Source organism: Berghia stephanieae, chromosome 7, assembly GCF_034508935.2.
Source record: "Berghia stephanieae isolate SIO BIC M18660-M18661 chromosome 7, UCSD_Bste_1.3, whole genome shotgun sequence".
Taxonomy (NCBI): domain Eukaryota; kingdom Metazoa; phylum Mollusca; class Gastropoda; order Nudibranchia; family Aeolidiidae; genus Berghia; species Berghia stephanieae.
The window spans coordinates 30,218,919-30,238,546 of NC_088366.1; the positions used below are offsets into that span (position 1 = coordinate 30,218,919).

Sequence of the window (19,628 nt, forward strand, 5' to 3'; positions counted from 1 at the left end):
AATGTTAATCACCAGGATCACTCCGACCTATTGCGTTTCGAGACGATTAGTCAAATGTAATGTATTGGGTCTATCAGAAAGAAATCCTTGATGACCATGCGTCCTGTTCAGCGACATATATGGATAATGTCTATGTGATCAAGTGGTATGACACTCGCTTTCGGATCGGAATATCCTGGGTTCGAGCCTCGCTCAGCGCATAGTTGAGTCCATGGAAAAGGCTCTTTACTCACATTCTCTCACCGTACTCCGGTGTAAAATGAGTACCTGGCCGTTAACAGCGTTGACTATGTTGGAACAAATTGTAATATCGCCTAACAAGCGTCATGTCTTACTCTACACGTTACGTGTTGCTGTTAGTCAGGGACCCCTTGTAAAGCGCTCTGAGCACGTTTAGTGGATATTGCGCTTTATCAAAAGCTCATTAAAAAAAAAATAAAGACGTCCAAGGTCCTGTTCAAAGGACTGCAACCACTTGTCACAATTACGGCTCCATAAACAGGAATAGCTCTTGGCTCCATAAACAGGAATAGCTCTTGGCTCCATTGAAAAAAACGATTCGTTAGATAGGGATAGCCGTGCGTCATGGAAATTGAAAAAAAAACTGGAATGAGAACCAAACAAAAGTAGCGGACCACCTCCCTGAACTCTTGTTAATAATATTATTTTAATTTAATATTTATTTTCCCGAGTTCCAACAGGGCTTGAGCCCGTTGAAAAGTAAGACAATCGGATTAAATGAAAAAGATGATTGGAAGCTAATGGCGCTGTCGATACGACCCTTGTCACGAGCTGCCGTTTCTTATTAATATCTTTTTATTTACAGAAATATGGCTAGTTTCTGCTTTTAATATTTAGCTTGAACCAGCTTTGCCAGATTGCGAGTATTTACTTAAAATAAAGATAAATTACAAAAATGAAAATAGATGACTTTTTCATTTGTTTCGTTTTATAATTTCAACGTGATTTCATACTTTCAAGGATTTAAAAAAATATATCGACAACAAAACAACGGACTAGGATGTCTAAAAAAATAATATAGGATTGAGAAAAAAACACCACTCCAAATAAACATAAATATTCAAAATAGTAGATGTATAGTTTTTTTTAAATCCAATTTGAATCCCCTTTCTTTCACCCATTTCTCCTCTCATGTCCCAACACTATACTATCATTAATTGTTCTACATTTATTTAAAAATTAAATCTTTTCTGCCGTACTCGTGTCAAAACACAATTTTTTTATAATGGCCTGAAAACATCTACTAAAATCAAAGATAAATCAATAAGCCGCAAATTTGTCAATTTTAGGCCTTATGATGTCAACTCAATCGAACAATGTTTAAAATAAAAAGTTTTCTAGCCTGTATGAACCAAAAAAAAAAACAAAAAAAAAAGTCAATTGTCAGAGTACGATAGGTTAGTCTTTGTGGGTAACTTGGCGGTTATTTGGGGGGGGGGGGGGGGGAATAAAAAGCAGCTAAAAACGGCAGATGTGTTTTATCCTTGTCGGAAGGGTGAAATGAGAACGGGAAGAGCTTTGCCATTCACGACTATACTATACGCCGTGGGGACATTCTTTTGATTAAAAATGATGCGATGATTAACAACGTTATGAGAACGAGAATAAGAATGAAAGGTGACGGGGTGGAAGGAAACGTTTGGGGGGGGGGCAATAATATTACAGTTTCATAGAATTGAATTAACAAAGGGAAGGAGAAAGGAGACATTGTTGAGTCAGGGAGACGCAAGTTTGTGTTTTTTGTAAAGAAATATTTAAATAAATATTATAATAATAAAATAAAAAGAGAGAGAGAGAGATAGAGAGAGAGAGAGAGAGAGAGAGAGAGAGAGAGAGAGAGAGAGAGAGAGAGAGAGAGAGAGAGAGAGAGAGAGTACATATTTACGCGTTAAATGACAAACTTTACTTATTTTTAAAAAATCGATATCTATTCTTTTCTTTTTTCTTGTGTCGTTTTTTGTTGTTGTTGTTGTTTTGTTGTTTTTTTTTTGTTTTTTTTTTTTGCGTTATTTAAAACTTTAACGGAACCAAAGACACGTTTGAATCATTTTAGAAGCACCGATAAAATCAACCAAGAACTTCAAGTGCTCAAACCATTTCATTAGAGTTTGATTTTTTAACAGTGTCAACTTCCAGATTCGGGAGCAGTGAAAGTTGAACGTTAGTCTCTGGTATCGCAAAAGTACTTTTCGTCAGGGATGTCATACTTATTGCATAAGTCATGAGCCACTACTGACTGATGAAGACCCCTATTGGCGTTCAGGTAAGAAATACGCTTTTTCCTGGGCAATCAACTTTCGCAGCAATCCTCAACAGTTGTGCCTTTTTCTATACACACCCTTGTAGGGGTGGGGCCAATGCTATCTATACACTCTAGATTGCTATGGGTGGGGCGAATGGTTAAAGCTTTAATCCCCGGAGTGGTTCGAGCCCTGCTTCAGACACTTTCATTCCATTTCTTTGGGGAAGATTATTAACCTCAATTTACTCACTTTGGACAACACAGTTGATTCCTGTCGACCAGACGTTTGAAATTCCTTCATGCACGACAATGCGTAATACAATTATTTTAAAATTTTCAAAAAGTCTCTAGGTCATTAAGTCCGTTGAAAGGCGTCGGTTAGCGGGCAGGCGGAGATACAACGACTAACTGGGACGAAAGTTCGAAGTGCGGAGCCTTCCTTCCTCTTCCCCAACATTACTAAAATATAGCGATTCTTGGCCGGGGGGGGGGGGGGGGGGGGGGGGGGGATTTAAATCTGATCAGACATGGACAAGTAGACTATCCCAGATTTTAGAGTTTTGAGAAAATCACCATTGAAGATTTCGATCCCATAAAATGTCCAATTACTCAAATACTATTCAATACTTTTTTTCAAAACTTTCTGTGTGGAATGATAATTGTACTTGACGATGATAGTCATAACAGAAGGCAACAAATACATCACAGAATTTTCTTATTTTATTAAAAACAAGTGAGTTGGCCGAGTTGTCCATATTTAAACAGCATCACTGAGCAAAGAATTTACATTATATAAATAAGGGCTATCCCACCCAACTAGCACATCGGGCCATCCCTAGTTAAATGGGCTATCCGATCTTACACATGGAAATGTCTGTTGCGAAATAATGGACTGTCCCTCTCACACATGCAGTCAATTGAATCAATTGTCCCACATTAAAGGCATGTTTAATGCCTTAAATTATATTTTTTACACTTCTAAACACATTACACTGACAATTGAAATGCAAAACATTACCTGATATGATGGCATTGTTGTATAGTGGGGAGTTTTCTTCATTCAGTCGTGAATTCGACATGTCTCTTGTTGAAGTCATGTTTCAAGGGTTAACCTTCTTACACTTATGTATACACTGTGTTTTCGGTTAAAACACAAGGCAGTTTATACCGATAACGAAGCAAATAAACGAAATTTATGATCGAAACCTTTTCAAGGGGTTGGGCAACGCCCACTTTTGACCCCTATGTAATTATTTTTAAAAAACGAAAAATCTGGTATAGCCCACTTGTCCTTAAAAGCGACCACATCATCTTACAGTTTTCACAAAGGAAAAAAGAAAGTCTCATTTAATGAAATAAACAAAACGAATATAACAGCTTCAAAAGAACGAAATATTCAAAAAGGAGATTGGTGTGTATAGGATGGTTCACTTTTGAAGCTGCTATATTCATTTTTGTACATTACTTTATTATAATCTACTTCTATCAGCTTACTATTTACGCTGTTGAGTTTCAGCACAAGTAAAGAAAGCCTCATAAATCCGTAGAAAAAAAAAGAAGGGGGGGGGGGGGGAGGGGGGGAGGGAGGGTAATAAAGCTGCTCTATCATTAGTGCCCTGACAACTTATGATGGAACAGATTATGAAGGAGGAAAGGAAGGAATGAAAAACAAAAACAAAAAACCAAAAAAAAGAAGAATTAGAAATGTAAGAAGTGAGTAGATGGGATGGGGTGGAGGAAGTGAATGGAAAATCGACAAAGTATTGAAGGGTTTGGTCTACCCAACCCTGACAACAGTATAGCATATAATATATATAATATTGACATAAATCGATTAGAGACTGGCACGTCGTTCATTACAATAGCAAGTTAACGAGTACATTCCCAACCTACACCGATTGACGAGGTAGAAAACAAACATGTCCTAAGACTGAGAGATCTTCATTTTCTTCCTTGTTGTTCGTTGTAGGTCGGGAAAGTAATCGTTACCTTGCTCATACAATAATCTTACCACTACAGTCGATATGTGCGTACCAGATACACCACCGCTGGTCTGCATACGCCCCCCCCCCCCCCCCCCCCCCCCAACCCCCGTTTGACGAGGAGAGACTTTCACCTCAAAATCGACCAATTAATATAACCGTCAGATCGTCAAAAAATCTCCAACATATGTACAACCTTTGATTGAAATTTTCAGGCCAATGTTTCGTATTTCTTAAATGGGTTTTCAGAGCATGGTAGATGAATTTAAAAATATTTAGTTCTAAACCTCGAATCAATCCCCTCCCTCTCATTAAGGCAATTGGAGAAATTGTGATTTGGAGGCAGTTAATTTTCGCCATTATAAGGTTAACGCAAATTTTGCCGCAAGGGGTCAATCCACGACACCCTCTCTGTGTGTGGCCACGACTGACTCCAGAAAAAAAAAAAACAAAAAAAAAACAAAAGAAAACAAAAATTAATTAAATAATACTAAAAAACGCGAGCTTTTATATAGCGCAATATCCACTAAACGTGCTCAAATCGCTTTACAAAGGGTCGTGACCTACAACAACACGTAACATGTAGAACGAGACATGACGCCTGTTAGGCGATTTTACAATATAGTTTTTAGCTCAAAAAAACATTAATATTTTTTTCCGATAGAGACAACACTTAACGATGGGGTACTCATTTTACACCTGAGTAGGGTGAGATAATGTGAGTAAAGAGCCTTTCCCAAGGACTCAACTCTGCGTCGAACGAGGCTCGAACCCAGGACCTTCAGATCCGAAAGCGAGTGTCATACCACAAGACCACATAGCCGCAGTAGTATAATTGTAACAATTGTATTATGCAAGGGGTTGGGGGAGGGAGAGAGATGAAATAGAAAGTAGGAAAAAAAAAAAGAAAAGAAATGTGGAAATACAAAAAAGTTAAAATAACACAGGGAGAATTTTTAGAAAAGACTGTAAAGACAACAGAAAATAATATGGCCCAAAAGAATGAGTCATAACCAATTCATAGAAATTTGGGGAGTCCGTTTCATTTTACCAAGAAATGGTGGTACACTGTGGATCTGCAAACAATTTAAACTATTCCTCTTCCCTAAACCATGATAACCGTCTTATCCTAATTAGACTTTGAATTTGAAGCAAAAGGTCGAGGAAAATACAGGAGATACAAGTTGATTAAAAAAAAAATTTAAAAAATAATATATATTTATATATATATATATATATATATATATATATATATATATATATATATATATATAAAATATATATATATATATATATATAACATATATACATACATACAATTAATATATATAAAAGCTAACACCATACCAAAATCTAAATAAACTCTGACCTTCATCATTAACAACAATCTCTAGTAATTACAAAATTATTTGGTTTATCGAGAAACTTAACTAAATGAGCATTTCAAATTAGTATAAGGCTCAGAAATTGCAATATCTAAGTTAGTAGCTAAGGATATTGCTTTCGAAACAACCTAATACAGTACATAATTACGAAAAGACCCCAAATCATGTTGGTAGTATTGATGTTAGTGTCAGGGGGAAAGGTGGTGGTGGTGGAAGAAGTGATGATGTGGGTTGTGAAGGTGGATGAAGCAGTGGTGATGCCATGGTGGTGGTGGTGGTGATGATGATGATGATGATGATGTATCAAATGGAAGTTGCGATGGTGATAAACATCTGCCAACCCAGAAAATCAGTTGTAAGCTTTGAGATAACTAGGAGCGGGCTACGATTCAATAGATGACATTTTTCACCTGTGACAAGATATTTTCCGTTATTTTATATAATGATCCATGTCCCTCTTCATTATTGAGCCTTCACTCTTCCTCCTTCTCCCACTACTACTGCCACAACAACAACACTACTACTACTCGTACTACTGCAACTATTACAATTTCCTACTACATACTACTTATACTATCATTTTTGGTAAAATGATAAGAAATTCACAAGTATAATGCATAGACATGTTAAATACTTCTAAAAATGCTTCTAATTATGAATTATGTTGAACCAACCAGCGGTTCTAAAGCTGCTTGGTAATTTTTAAAAAAAAAACAACCCAGACTCGTATAAAATAATAAAGAAAAAATAAATGATCATTATAAATTTTAAAACCAAAATACAGTAATTCTAGTTATTATAAAGGGGAAAAAATCGATTTATGTTTATTAGCAATACAGTTTTTAATTGAAACCTCATTGTCAAAGAAGTTAGTTCAATTTATTCCCAAGTTACAATTTTCTATTTAACAAGAAGTAAAAGCTTAAATGTGGCCCGAGATCACATGCATAATTCTATGCAAATCCTCATAAAGGTATGAGAAAAATATTTGTGAAAACCAGCATTATATAACGCACTGAAATTATAATTATAGTACAAAGTTACAAAATGTGATGCATCATACAACAGTTGATGTATGACATGTATGTATGTATCATTGCATCACATGCATCATTTTCGACATCATTCACCCTTTGGGAAAACAATTTAAAACATTACAAAAAAATCGTACGAAATCCTTAGAAATCGTATCCACGGTATTTGGGTCAAAAAATCGTACCGGTTGCAGTTCTCTAATGATAGAATATTATGTCTGTGCGTCGATCGCTCGACTATACTTTAACTATACCAGCTTACTGAATCAAAATCAGCGTTTGTTAGCTGCTATTCTCTGTCCAAGTTATTCGATTTTCTCTCAGTTTTTTATGATCATGATCAAGGTATGGGGATTCCCCGAGGCCAAGCAAGACAAAAGGCTATCTTAGGTGTTACGAGCTGCACAGACAACCATTGGTTCGCGCGCCAAAGGCAATAGAATCAGCGCTTTTCATATCCTCTTCAACTTGATAGAAGCAAGAGTGGACATCATGATTCATTTTGGTATGCGATCAGTTAATGATAGTGCAGCTTTTTTGAACTGAAGAGTGCTTTATTGGCGTGAGCCGGTCGACTGAAACGCTCGTTGCAACACAGCGGTTGATCGCGAAATGCAAAGCGTCAGGAAAGCTAGGATTTTGTCTCGATTTTGCCTCACTCGCGGAAAACACCCTCGTCAACTGGTACAGGGAACTAGATACCATTGTTTGACCAATCAAGCGATTCCATTGGCCCAACCTGGGACGATTCCATTAATTGGAAAGCAAATGTTTTCATTGGACCAGAAATTTCGCATTGACATTCGATTTGAAATTAGTGATTCAATATCCGTAACCAGAGCCCCCCCCCCCCCCCCCCCCAATAGCCCCAAAGACGAATTGGAATACGTTAAAAGCGGAATTTGAGATCAAAAATTGGAATCAACTTATTGTTATTGACGATGACATGCTTTGCTGCAGATAATGCAATAGACAGTAGAGCTGTATCGGGAATGGGTTTATAAGGGTCTTGCTAATACTGAATCTTTTATGGAAATGTCTTTCGAAATCCAGCCGCCCAGTTTGGTTTGCTATCTTGGCACAAACGAAACCGAGATGTCTTTATTTGTGACCCAGATATATCGTTTTGCGTGTAAGTACAGCGAGCACTTGCCAGTCAGGAAAAAATACAATACGACCCCCCCCCCCCCCCCCAATATATATTTTTTTAAACTTGGACCTAAAAGAAGATCTTATTCATCAAAAGACAAATAACGACATTGCAATGATAGTGTAATTGAATCCCAGGTCGCAATATTCTTATTGCTCTTATGGTGAAAACAGGTTATACTAACTGCATTAAAAATAATATATATGGTAACTATTATTTGAAAAAAAAATCAGTGTCACTGCCAAAGGGTTAATTGTACTTGACATGCACCGTCCAGCATCATGTGATAATCCTACCTCACTTGTTAATCATAAAAAAAGTAAATAGCAATCAGCAACACTGAGTTGAAAAAAGAAAGAAAGAAAGAAAAAAGAAGAAAACTGAGGGGAAAGAGCAAAAATCAGTTGCAATGCAATCCTTAAAGGCGAAATTCGATCTTACTTTGACCCAACACCAGATCTTCCCACTTTCATCAAAAGACAAGTGACGGCAAACGTTAAATAGATAATTAAAGTCCGAGTTGCGATACTGTCTACTCTCTTGGTGAAAAAGATATATTCTCAATTAATTAATAAAGATAAAAGGAAACTATTATCTGAAAACAAAATATCAGCTTCGCTGTTAAGGGATAGAAACGCCTACACGACAAGCACCCGTGACACTCCCATGTATTACGTCATCAGGTGACTCGTCCCTCTTTGATCTTCTCCCAATCCTTATCCCTGCAATCTCACGATAAAAACGGAATTTCCTGCTCGGATTGTGAATCTTTTTCTCTCTCGTTCAATTAAAACCAAGACATCGGGTAGCCTGTTTACTATTGGATGTCAATTGGTTTGAAAGCGATACAGTCCCGATTCAATACTCATGAATCGGTGTGCCACAAGGGTCTCGCGGACAGCGAGCTGTTCCGTGTCCTGCCACAGCTCTAATAGACAATCCAAAAGTACACAAACGATACAATATAAAATGTGCAGATTGTAAAGACTAAAAAGGGGCTCAAATAATAATAGAGGACACAGGCCCTGTCAGACACAGAGCAAAACAGTGAATGGAGGGATTTAAACGTGTTTGCCCCCCCCCCCCCCCCCCCCCCCCCCCCCCAAAAAAAAAAAACGGAAAAAAAAACAAACATACACCTAATCAAACAACGCGCGTGTGCACGCACACACACGGCCAAAACTAAATAGGGAAAGTAGCCGACTGTATTCAATAATACTACCGATTGGAGCCAACATATACTATTGCCATGGTCATTGACCTCACATATTGGAGCCAACATAATAATACTTCGGTCATTGACCCCCCCCCCCCCCCCCCTTTTTTTTTTTTAAATTACAACATCTCACATCAACTGCACACAATATGACGGGACTAATCAGATACACAAGATGTGTGTTGATTGACCACAGAGGATGATGACTAAATAAGCCATAGCTCACACTTCTTTAAAACAATTTTCTTTTACTTGACATTGTTTATGTTTTTTAAATTTTCCTTGGTAAAAAAGCGGAATAAATGTAGACCAAATCAGGGAAAAGCGGAAGGGTAGGAGCCTCTGCCTATCGATCTCCCTATACAAGGTTTTTCCTAAAACGCATGTCATTATGGTGTGTTTAGTAACTCTAATTATATATAGAAGAAAAACTTAGGACACCATGTCCAATTAGAGAGGATGTCCTTAAAAGTAGGCAGCATTTTATCGTGGACATAACCATCACAACTATTGTTAGAAATGCTGAATACTATAGTCCGTTCCAAGTCCCGTGCGCACGGAATACCGCAAATTTCTCCAAAGTTACGAAATGCGGTGGGTGATTATTTGCATGCCGGCTTACATATTACAAATTTTGAATACCGGTAGTGATGGACCAAACAGTGTTCTCGCAATGCCAAATCCCTTTGATCTTTTCATCGTTTGCAATGAAATATGACTGGAACTTTAAAATGTTGACAGTAATGGTGTGTTGATTCTCTTTCTTACGGAGAAAATATTCACAACAAAGTAGCATTCAGTGGCGTATGTATAGTTTTGGGTTGTTTTAAATAGTGTAACAATAGATATCACCTAAATAGTACCTAACAGTGTTGAAAAAAACGCTCACAGCGTTTATAACTTATCTCTTCCCCGGTGGACAAATGGACATGTAATACATTGGAGGACACAAGCATCCCGTTAGGTGGGTATAAGTTTTTTTGACAAATACATTGATGTAAAAAACAAGGGAGTGGCCCTCCGAATTTTTACGCCCATCTTCGATAAGGTGAGGAGAAATGCCTTTCACAAAGACATAATCTCCGAGCAACTGCTGTTAAGCAAGACAACTGAAAAGGTCGTACAAGACACGTGATGAAAACCCACTGGTCACCCATCAAACACAGTACATGCTTGCCCTTGCCATTCTTGAATTATGTTCACTGGGGAAGGGGTGGGTCCTTTGAACGTAATAATGTGAAATATCACTAAAGTTAAATTTCCTTAATACCATATTCCATGTCAGTTTTGTATAATATAATCTCCTGAGTTCCTGGCTGTGAGCAATCTATTAACATTATCGCTTTTTGCCGCATGTTCTGCCTCTCTGGAGAAATACTTGTAAATTTTCCTCAATGTGACAATGTGTTTTTTATGACTGTATAAATCACAACAAGAAGCTATGGCCCTGGATTTCAGCTATTAAAAAGTTACAATTGCTAATGTCAAGTGTGTACAAAGTGTACAATTTGCTGTGTCATTTTGAATTCAGGATGGCAATGTTAGTGAGTAGTGCACATAAATCTCGTGAAAAGCAAACCCCTAGTCAAGCATGTGGAGAATTCAGTGGTCGTAATAACAACAGAATTCACAAGTGTATGATATTAACATAAACCCTCTAAAAGTCCATTCAACCCAGACCCTTCGTTTTTTTTTATAAACCGCGAAGAAGAAAAATCCCACAGTATGGTAGGTACTGTAAACAATGAAAAAAAATCAGCTTAATGTCAATTCTAGTGTTCGAGCCAATTATCATTAAAATCCATCAGAAGGTTGTGGAGATATCCACGTCAACGCATGTACACGGTTTGTGGAGAGGACAATACCATGCATTTGCTGGAACACCAGTAAATGACTTTTACGGGATGATTCCACTAGTCTATCGTAAATTACTCTCTAACACTAACACTCAGACCTGCCAAATTGAAAACTTCAAATTTAGTAACCTTTATTTCAACTTTTAGTAACTTGACAAGGAAATTAGTAATTTCTGAAATGGTGTACGAACAACCACAATTTGACATTGATGATCACTTCAACATTATATCGTCATGCTTATGCGCTGTGGAAATGCTTTATTATTATTATTATCATAATAATAATAAACTAGTAGTAGTAGTAGTAGTAGTAGTAGTAGTAGTAGTCGTAGTAGTAGTAGTAGTAGTCGTAGTAGTAGTAGTAGTAGTAGTAGTAGTAGTAGTAGTAGTAGTAGTAGTAGTAGTAGTAGTAGTAGCAGCAGCAGTTTGTTTTTAAGTGTTTTTACGGCACTTGCAACACATTAAGGTCATATCAGTGCCAGTAAAAAGGAAGAAAATGGGATAGTAATAAGTTCTTGAATTACAATTAAAGCACTCAAGAAAAGTAAGACAAAGGGGAATTGGTTCAAATAGTTTGTTTGTTTTTAAGGGTTTTACGGCGCTTGCAACACATTTAGGTTATATCAGCGCCAGTAAAAAGGAAGAAAATGGGATAGTAAAAAGTTATAGAATTACAATGTAAGCACCCAAGAAAAAGTAAGACATAGGGGAACTGGGAACAAATAGGGATCAGATGTAGATTCCAAGAGCATACCACCAGTGTACTTAGTTTGAGATCACCTAAAAGTCTCATCCAGACACAAGCACAGGTCCCAACTAAGAGGAATACACTCAAATGTTTACCAATCATATAATATAATATGTAAACTCAACATAATACAATGCATAACAGAGAGATGATTTACAAGGAAAAAAATATCATCTCCCAAAACTATAACTATACATTCGACTGTTTCCCTCCCAGCCAAAGAGCTCCGGCAAGGATCAGGACAAAACTAAGTAATCTCATTCCAAGACAATGACAGAAAACAATTGGAAAACGGGTATGGGGGGATAGAAGACACAGCATGTACCTCCCCGCCCACTATGGGAGGTCAGGATCCCCACCCAGCCACCTGTGGTTCAAATAGGAAACAGATGTAGATTCCAAGAGCACATTATCAAAGCACTTAGTTTGAGATCACCTAAAAGTCTCATCCAGACACAAGCACAGCTCCCCACTAAGAGGAATACACTAAAATGCTTACATATCATAAACAAAACATAATACAGTGCATAACAGAGAAAAGATTTACAAGGAAGAAAATATCATCTCCCAAAACTAACTATACATTTGAATGTTTCCCTCTCAGTGGGGTATCCAACAAGAGCCAGCAAGTGATCTCATTCTAAAACAAATACAGAGAGCAAGCTGGAAAAGAGGTACAGGGGGACAGAAGACACAGTAAGCATATCCCTGCCCACTATGGGAGGTCAGGAACCCCACCCAGTAGTAGTAGTAGTAGTTGTAGTTCTCATCATTATTATTATCATCATCATTATTATTATTTTTATTATTATCATCATCATTAGTCTAGTAACACTGAGAATTAAAAATTCGTAACTTTCCATAAAATTTCGTATTTTCGTAATTGACCATGAAATTTGTCTTAAATTCGTAAGATTCGGCAGGTTTATGAACACCATACCCAATCACTGCTGAGTGGAGATGAGGGTTAGAAAAAAATCTCACCTTCACCCGATATTGATCTCAGCCCCTTCGCATGTGAAGCGAGTATTCTACCCAGGCCTGTAAATCGTCTTTTCCAAAATTGTCTGAAAATTTATTTTAATTTTAACCATCGGTGACTTCCGCAGAAATCGATAATAGAAATAGTACTGATATGTAAAAGATCCACAATTAAAATGACAAAAAGAAACGAATCTACCTCGGTGAACGAGCAGAAGGCATCCTAAGGTCGCTTCCGCGATCTACAATTGTTTTGGGGATAGTTGCAGAATCGTTTAGTTTTTGTATTTCTCCTTTGTTTTAAGGAGAAAGCGGCTCAATGATCATTTTTCCTGCAGACGAAGTAAAGGAATTCAGATGACAGCAAAACAAAACTCAACCAAAGTCATCCGTTTCAGTTCCAAATTACATTTTGGCTACTACAAAAAAAATTTGTAAAAAAAATCTTGCCTGCAATCATCAGATGAACAATTATAAGTTACGAAGGAATAGTGATGTCGAGAAATGTATGTCGGAGAACCTAAAAAGACTTATAGCAAATCATGTCGAATTGGTGTGGGAAGACATGAAGATAAGACACACCGTGAATGTGTGTTGGGACAACTGCATGCGCGGAGAAGCGATAGTGTACAGACGACCATCCCAAAAAGGGGAATCCTCTTGATTACCACAGCAAACGAGAGAGAGAGAGAGAGAGAGAGAGAGAGAAAGAGAGAGAGAAGGGAAGGAGAGATGGCAGCGATGCACAATGTGTCTAGAGTACTGGCTATATGCTTCAGTATTGTCATCCAAGGTTTACGTTTTCCGTAATCTATAATTTTAATATAGGCTTTTTTTTTTCATTACCGGAGCAAATAATTTCTATAAATTTATTGCTGTCTAATAGTATGTCCTCTGAAGTGGAGAATAATGGATTGTCTGACTTCCGGCAATTGCCTGAAGATCTACAGGCCTGTCTACCAACTGAGCAATCCGGCCAATAAGATCCAAGTTGGGTTTTTTAAATTTTCATTCCCCTCACAGTCAAAAATCTCAAGCAGGACCTGAGCAAAACCAAATAAATATCATATAAGGATATAAAAACCACATAAAAGGAATAAACGATGAAGGGAATACAGCAAATGAAGCTACAGTATAGAATCACTCCCCTCTTTTACCCCTTACCTGAGATCTGCAACCACTGTCAAACAAAAGATAAAGAAATAAACAGAACTTGATACTCACCAGACTTATCAGTCCATAATTTATCCTTCTCTTTAGATTCCATCAGGGAAGCCCCCTTTTTCCTCTTGGTTTTGGTGGATACACCCTCTTCAATCCCTTGAGAATTGGAAGCACCATAGGAAATTTCTATCACAGAACTTGACTTAGAACCAGTACTGTCTCTTTTACTATTACTGCCATTACTACTACTATTACAACTTTCGTCCAAATCACAGTCAGGATTCAAAGAATAAAGAACATTCTCCCCTTCATCATCATCCTCCTCCTCATCGTCACTAATCTCAATGCTCTCAGCTGGTGTAAAGAAAGTAGTATTGTCACTGGGTGATTTGGTCAAATCAACAGTTTCTGGCTCTGGATTTTTCTCGGGAGTTGCCGTAACCTGAGTAGCAGCAACAACACCTTTTGCTTTTATTTTACTACCACTTTTATTTTGTTTGTGGGAATTGTCTCCCCTTTGAATAAAGAGATTATTACCACTGCTGTCTGAACTGATGTCAGCTTTACATTTTTGAAGCTCTAAAATATGCTTTATATGTTCAATTCTCTGTTTAGATTGTTCACTATTAATCGGCTGCTTTAAAACAACAACTTTTTGGGCAGAAGACCCAGTCAATTGTTTAGCTTTGTTGATACTGTTTCTTGGTAAATCTTTTCCATGTTTATCCTTTTTCAAACTTGCGGAGCCACTTTTCCCACAGAGTCTTCTTGCAACCTCAACTTTCTTATTGATACTTATAATATCGCTACTTTGCTTTGCTCCAATTGTCTTCAATTGCCCTACCTTACTTTTCAAATTGTTCAGTTTCTTTGAATCTTGGCTCTTCTTCTGCTTTAACTTTTCACCTTCTGGACTTTTGTTCAATGGCTCAAGACTCATTGAAGTATTGTGACCTAGTAACTTATCACCTCCTTTAACGCTCTTAACGCCATCCAGTTTTAACCTCAAATCACTCTTTGTCAACTTCGGTTTCTTGGATGCAGGACCTTTGTTAGACAACTTGGCCGAAACATGATCTGGATGAGGACGTTTCTTGCTCGTTAAACTGCCATCTGCTACAGAATTTTCAACTTCTGTATTGTGTTTATCTTTGTAATTTTTTATAAGCAGTTTACAAGCACCTAGATTGGTAGAAGGCTCCCAAGAATCATGCTCTGAAGAAAAACCTCTCCATCTGACAAGATAAAGCACACGTCGATTAAGACATTTCCTGCCGATAATCTGTTCAACCTGAAAGAAGAAATACTAATTAGGAATGACATAAAGATGCAAAAGTCAATAAAAGTAAAACTAAAGTCGCAACGAATTGCCCCAAAATTAATTACAGAAGATTTTCTCGTATAATCTTGATGTGAAAAGTGAAAACATCATTCAAAATAATTTCTCAAACATCCTCATGTACATAATGACTCTTCATCTAAGTACGATATTATATGGAAGTCAGCGCAGTCCTTAGATCTTAGACTTAGACCGTGCCATTGGGACATAGAAGACTGCATGAAATTAAACCTGAATCTTGCATGTATGAAAAAATTTTCTATCAGCATGAACCATCCTTAATATGGATTGCCACTTTAAAATGCTCTAGAAGAGATGCAGTGTAGGTCAGCATGTCAAATATCCATGTGTTACAAAAATAACGGTACTGCAGGAAAACTGATTAAAATACTGGATCTAAAATCTGAATCTGAGTAAAATAAATCCATTTTTGGCCAAAGACTAAAGCCCTGAAAAAAAAAAAAGTTAATGTATATGCGGTTAAATATATTTGCCGTTTGTGTTTTGTTTTGTTTTTCTTTTGGGGGGGGGGGGGGTGTTATAGTGCATGCAACACTTTTGGGTAATTTCAGCACCATTGATGGAATAGTTTTAGAAAATTCTACATTCACAATTGATAGTACTTGAGAAAATGTAAGGCAAAGGGGACTGGATCAAACAGGAAATAGAAGTAGGTTCCAAGAGCAATCTATTGATGTGTTTAGATCACCCAAAAATCCCATGCAGACACCAACAAAAGACGCAACTAAGAGGAATATACTCAAATGTTTACAAAATATCATACTCAAAACAGAGAAAAAATCATCATGTGATAATGAGCTGTCTCAGACCTTTACTTTCTTTCTTTCTTTTTATTTCACAGCAGGAATATAACATATTATGTCGTTTTGACTGCTGCCCTCTCCGACGATGATAAAACCAAGTAATCTTATTCCAATTCAAAGACAGGAAGCAACCTGAAGCAAGAAAACCATACAGGGGGATAGAAGATATAGCAAAACTGACATCCCCATCGACTGTGAGAAGGTAAAATCTGGAAAAAGTAGCAGGTCTAACTACAGTCTCTCAAGTCTCAGTGACTAACTCTACAAACCAGTTAACTTGAGCATTCATATAGCACAATATCCACTTAACATGCTCAAAGTCAAAGTGCTTTACAAAGGGTCCCTAGCCAAAAGCAACAATTAACATGTAGGATGAGACATGACGCGTGTTCAGTGACACTACAACTTTATTTTCTGACAGAAACAACACTGTACTGTTAACGGTCAGGTAGTCAATTTGCACATGACTAAAAAGAAAGAATGTGAGTAAAGAGCCTTTTTCTAGGAATCAACTATGCACTGTTCACAGCGAGGCTGCAACCGTGTACCTTCTGATCCAAAGTGAATGTTAAGCTACTAGACCACATAGCTGCAATGTTACTGAGTAACTGTTATACATTGCCCATAAAAATGCAAAAGAAATTAACAAATAAAGTATGACAAATGTTGAACTACTTGAACGGGGGAAAAAATAACACCTGATTGAAAGTGAGAAGAAAGACTTTGATGTTCCTGAAAATGTTGAATATTGCCAAATTTTGCATCTTCTTTTTTTTATCAGAGCAAGTTTAGTTAGTAACTTACTTCCTCCAAAGAATGGAAATCATTTGGCTTAATGTACCATACCCCACCGCTTCCCTCCAATCAAAAGATTTCATCCTTCCCTGATTTTAGATAGCCAATCATATGTAACACTGCTGCAATGAAATGTCTTGCATGTCTAATATGTCAGTGATCACATATATTGCACTGGAATTAAGAGACAAAGTGCAATGAAAACTGATTTGATTATTGATAGATGCTCAGAAACCCCAGTGGACAATAAAGAACTCTCTACTTTTTAGCAGAACCACAATATCATTTAACCTTTACCAGTTTATAAAGTATCTCTTCATAATCATTTGATTATCTATTTTTATTTATATTGACAAGAATTTTGTTATATAAGTATAATCGGCACATAGTCACCATAATATATCCGCTTGTTGTTCCACTGTACTTTTTAAGACTTTTAATATTCTTTGACAATCTTTATTTAATTTATTAACATTTGATATTTCTTTTATATATTACCGAATAGTGTTGTGATACAAAATTATAATTTACACACAATGATCAATAAAGTAGGCTCATCTTATCTTAAGTTTGATGAAGGATTGTTAAACTGTTGCTATCCAGCCCATGAGAGCAGATGAACAACCCAATGGGAATAAGTTTTCAATTAAACTTACACAAGAGGATTTATTGTTCTAATAGTGATCGTAGTGTTTTCTTGCACCTCAGTTGACGGGTCGGTTTTATGCACCCCCGCTGCGCAAGCCACATTATTCCTTATTGCTACTGTGTTTCTGTACTTGGTCATTGCAAAAGCAAGGTCACAAAATAATATTTTGACATCTGTACATCTTTGTTAAAAAAAAAATATTATAAAGCAAGCGCTGATGATGTGCGACCAAAATTTAAAACCACAAAATAGAAGTAGTATTAAAGATAAAATAATATTCCTCTTTAAAGACATGATTAAATAACCTGATTGGCTCCGCAGCATAGTGGTTAACTTAACCACTATCAGATTCGAGCCTTGAAGGTACTGGGTTCGAATTCCACTGTGGACAATTGTTTTTTTATTTTACTTTAATTGAAAAAAAATTTTTTTATTCATTGTTATATGTAGATACATTTTTGATACTTTGAATGATTTAAAAAAATTATTTACTTTAATTTATTGGAAGAAAAAAAAAAAACGAAATAAAAACAACATTGGTATTATTATTATTGTTATCATATGTTATACTTTATCATTATCAACAGTATTCGCTTTGCACATTTGTTTGTTGTTTTTAAAAATCTATCTTAAATTATGATCCAGAATTTGCGTACCATGTGTTTTTTTTTTGTTCTTTAAAATTATCATTTAACTGCTATCATTATACATAAATTATGATAAATACACCGGCAATAACTAAGCAGTGTACTTAACTAAAATACAATCTTTAACAATTGTGTGTGTGTACACCACCAATGGCGGTGCAGAAAATAAGTGTTATTTAGCACCTCCAACGCCTAAAAAAATGACAATTTTACATCCCAAATTTTTAAAAAAATCATTTTATGATACTCTGAAAGAGACTTTTTTCTAAAATAAATCCACTCAGAAATGAAAATCTTGTGATTTTTCTGAATTTGAAACTTTAATTTTAATTTGATGGTAACCCAAAAAATCTTTCAATTTAAATCATTTAATTCATCTATATTTATATTCAGACATTGGTCTGTCAATAAAGATACTGCGATAAATGCCAATTATTTTTTTTTTTTATTAATGGCACAAAACGAAATCCAAGTAATAAGTGTGAGAGGTCACAAGATATTTTTGTGAACATTGAATTGAGCATGCTGTTAACTTTACTGGAGAAAAAAAATTGATCAAAATCCAGTTTCATGAGAGAAAATCAAAGGATCTTTAGTATCCATTGCATTGAGAGAATGAGATGGGGGGGGTGGGGGGGGGGGGGGGTATGACCATGTTGACTTCAGAATTCCAACAAAGCAAACATTAAAATATGTAGGTTTTATGCACCTCCGTTGACGGTGTATCTTAACGGATCGTTTTTATACACCTCCGTCATGCATGCGCATTCCACCCAATTTCATTAGCGATATTGTGTTTCTGTATTTGGACATGGCGAAAGTTAGGCTATATTGTGAAATCTGTAGGGTGTTTTTGTTAATAAATTTATATAAAAATAATAGTAATTTAAAAAATCGAAATATAAAACCAGAAAATAGAAGTTGCATTGAAGGTAAAATAATGTTTTAGAAAGACCTTATTAAATGTGATAAACAGTCAGGTGGCTCCGTAGCGCAGTGGACAAGCTGTCAGTACCTTGAAAGTACCGGGTTCGATTCCCATTGTTGACTTTTTTTTTTTTTGATTTACTTTGTTTTTGTTTGCTTTCTTTTTTTTTCAAAAACTTTTTATGTTTTTAAAAAACTTCGATTTTAATTTTCTAACCTATTTATTTGAGATCAGTATTTGTGTGCCATGTTTCTTTTTACTTTAGATTTTTTAAATTATTGTTATTATTCTTTAATTTATTATCATTGTACATCGGTAATCACTAAGCAGCGTGCTAAACTGCAATCTAAAACTAGATCTATTTAAACCTCATGGAAGTAAGCAGCAACATTTTCATTAATTTACCATCACCGCCAACGGAGGTGCATAAAAACGGTGCGTATAAATACGCCACCTTAAAATAAATACAATCCCTCAGTCTCATCTGCCTTTTATTTTTTTTTTTTTAAACCTGCTTAAATAGAGAGAGAGAGAGAGAGAGAGAGAGAGAGAGAGAGAGAGAGAATAGATAGATAAGAGAGAGAGAGGGGGAGAGAGAGAGAGAGAGAGAGAGAGAGAGAGAGAGAGAGAGAGAGAGAGAGAGAGAGAGAGAGAGAGAGAGAGAGAG

General features: G+C 36.4%; 1 protein-coding gene across 1 annotated transcript in view; it reads right to left on the reverse strand.

The window, feature by feature from the left end:
- LOC144977036 (uncharacterized) overlaps positions 1–19,628 on the reverse strand; it is a 50,540-nt gene that overhangs the window by 30,344 nt on the left and 568 nt on the right. Inside the window, exon 2 of the mRNA XM_078921753.1 lies at positions 13,840–15,070. Within this exon, the coding sequence (XP_078777879.1) occupies positions 13,840–15,070 (1,231 nt within the window). The remainder of the gene's footprint in view (positions 1–13,839; positions 15,071–19,628) is intronic.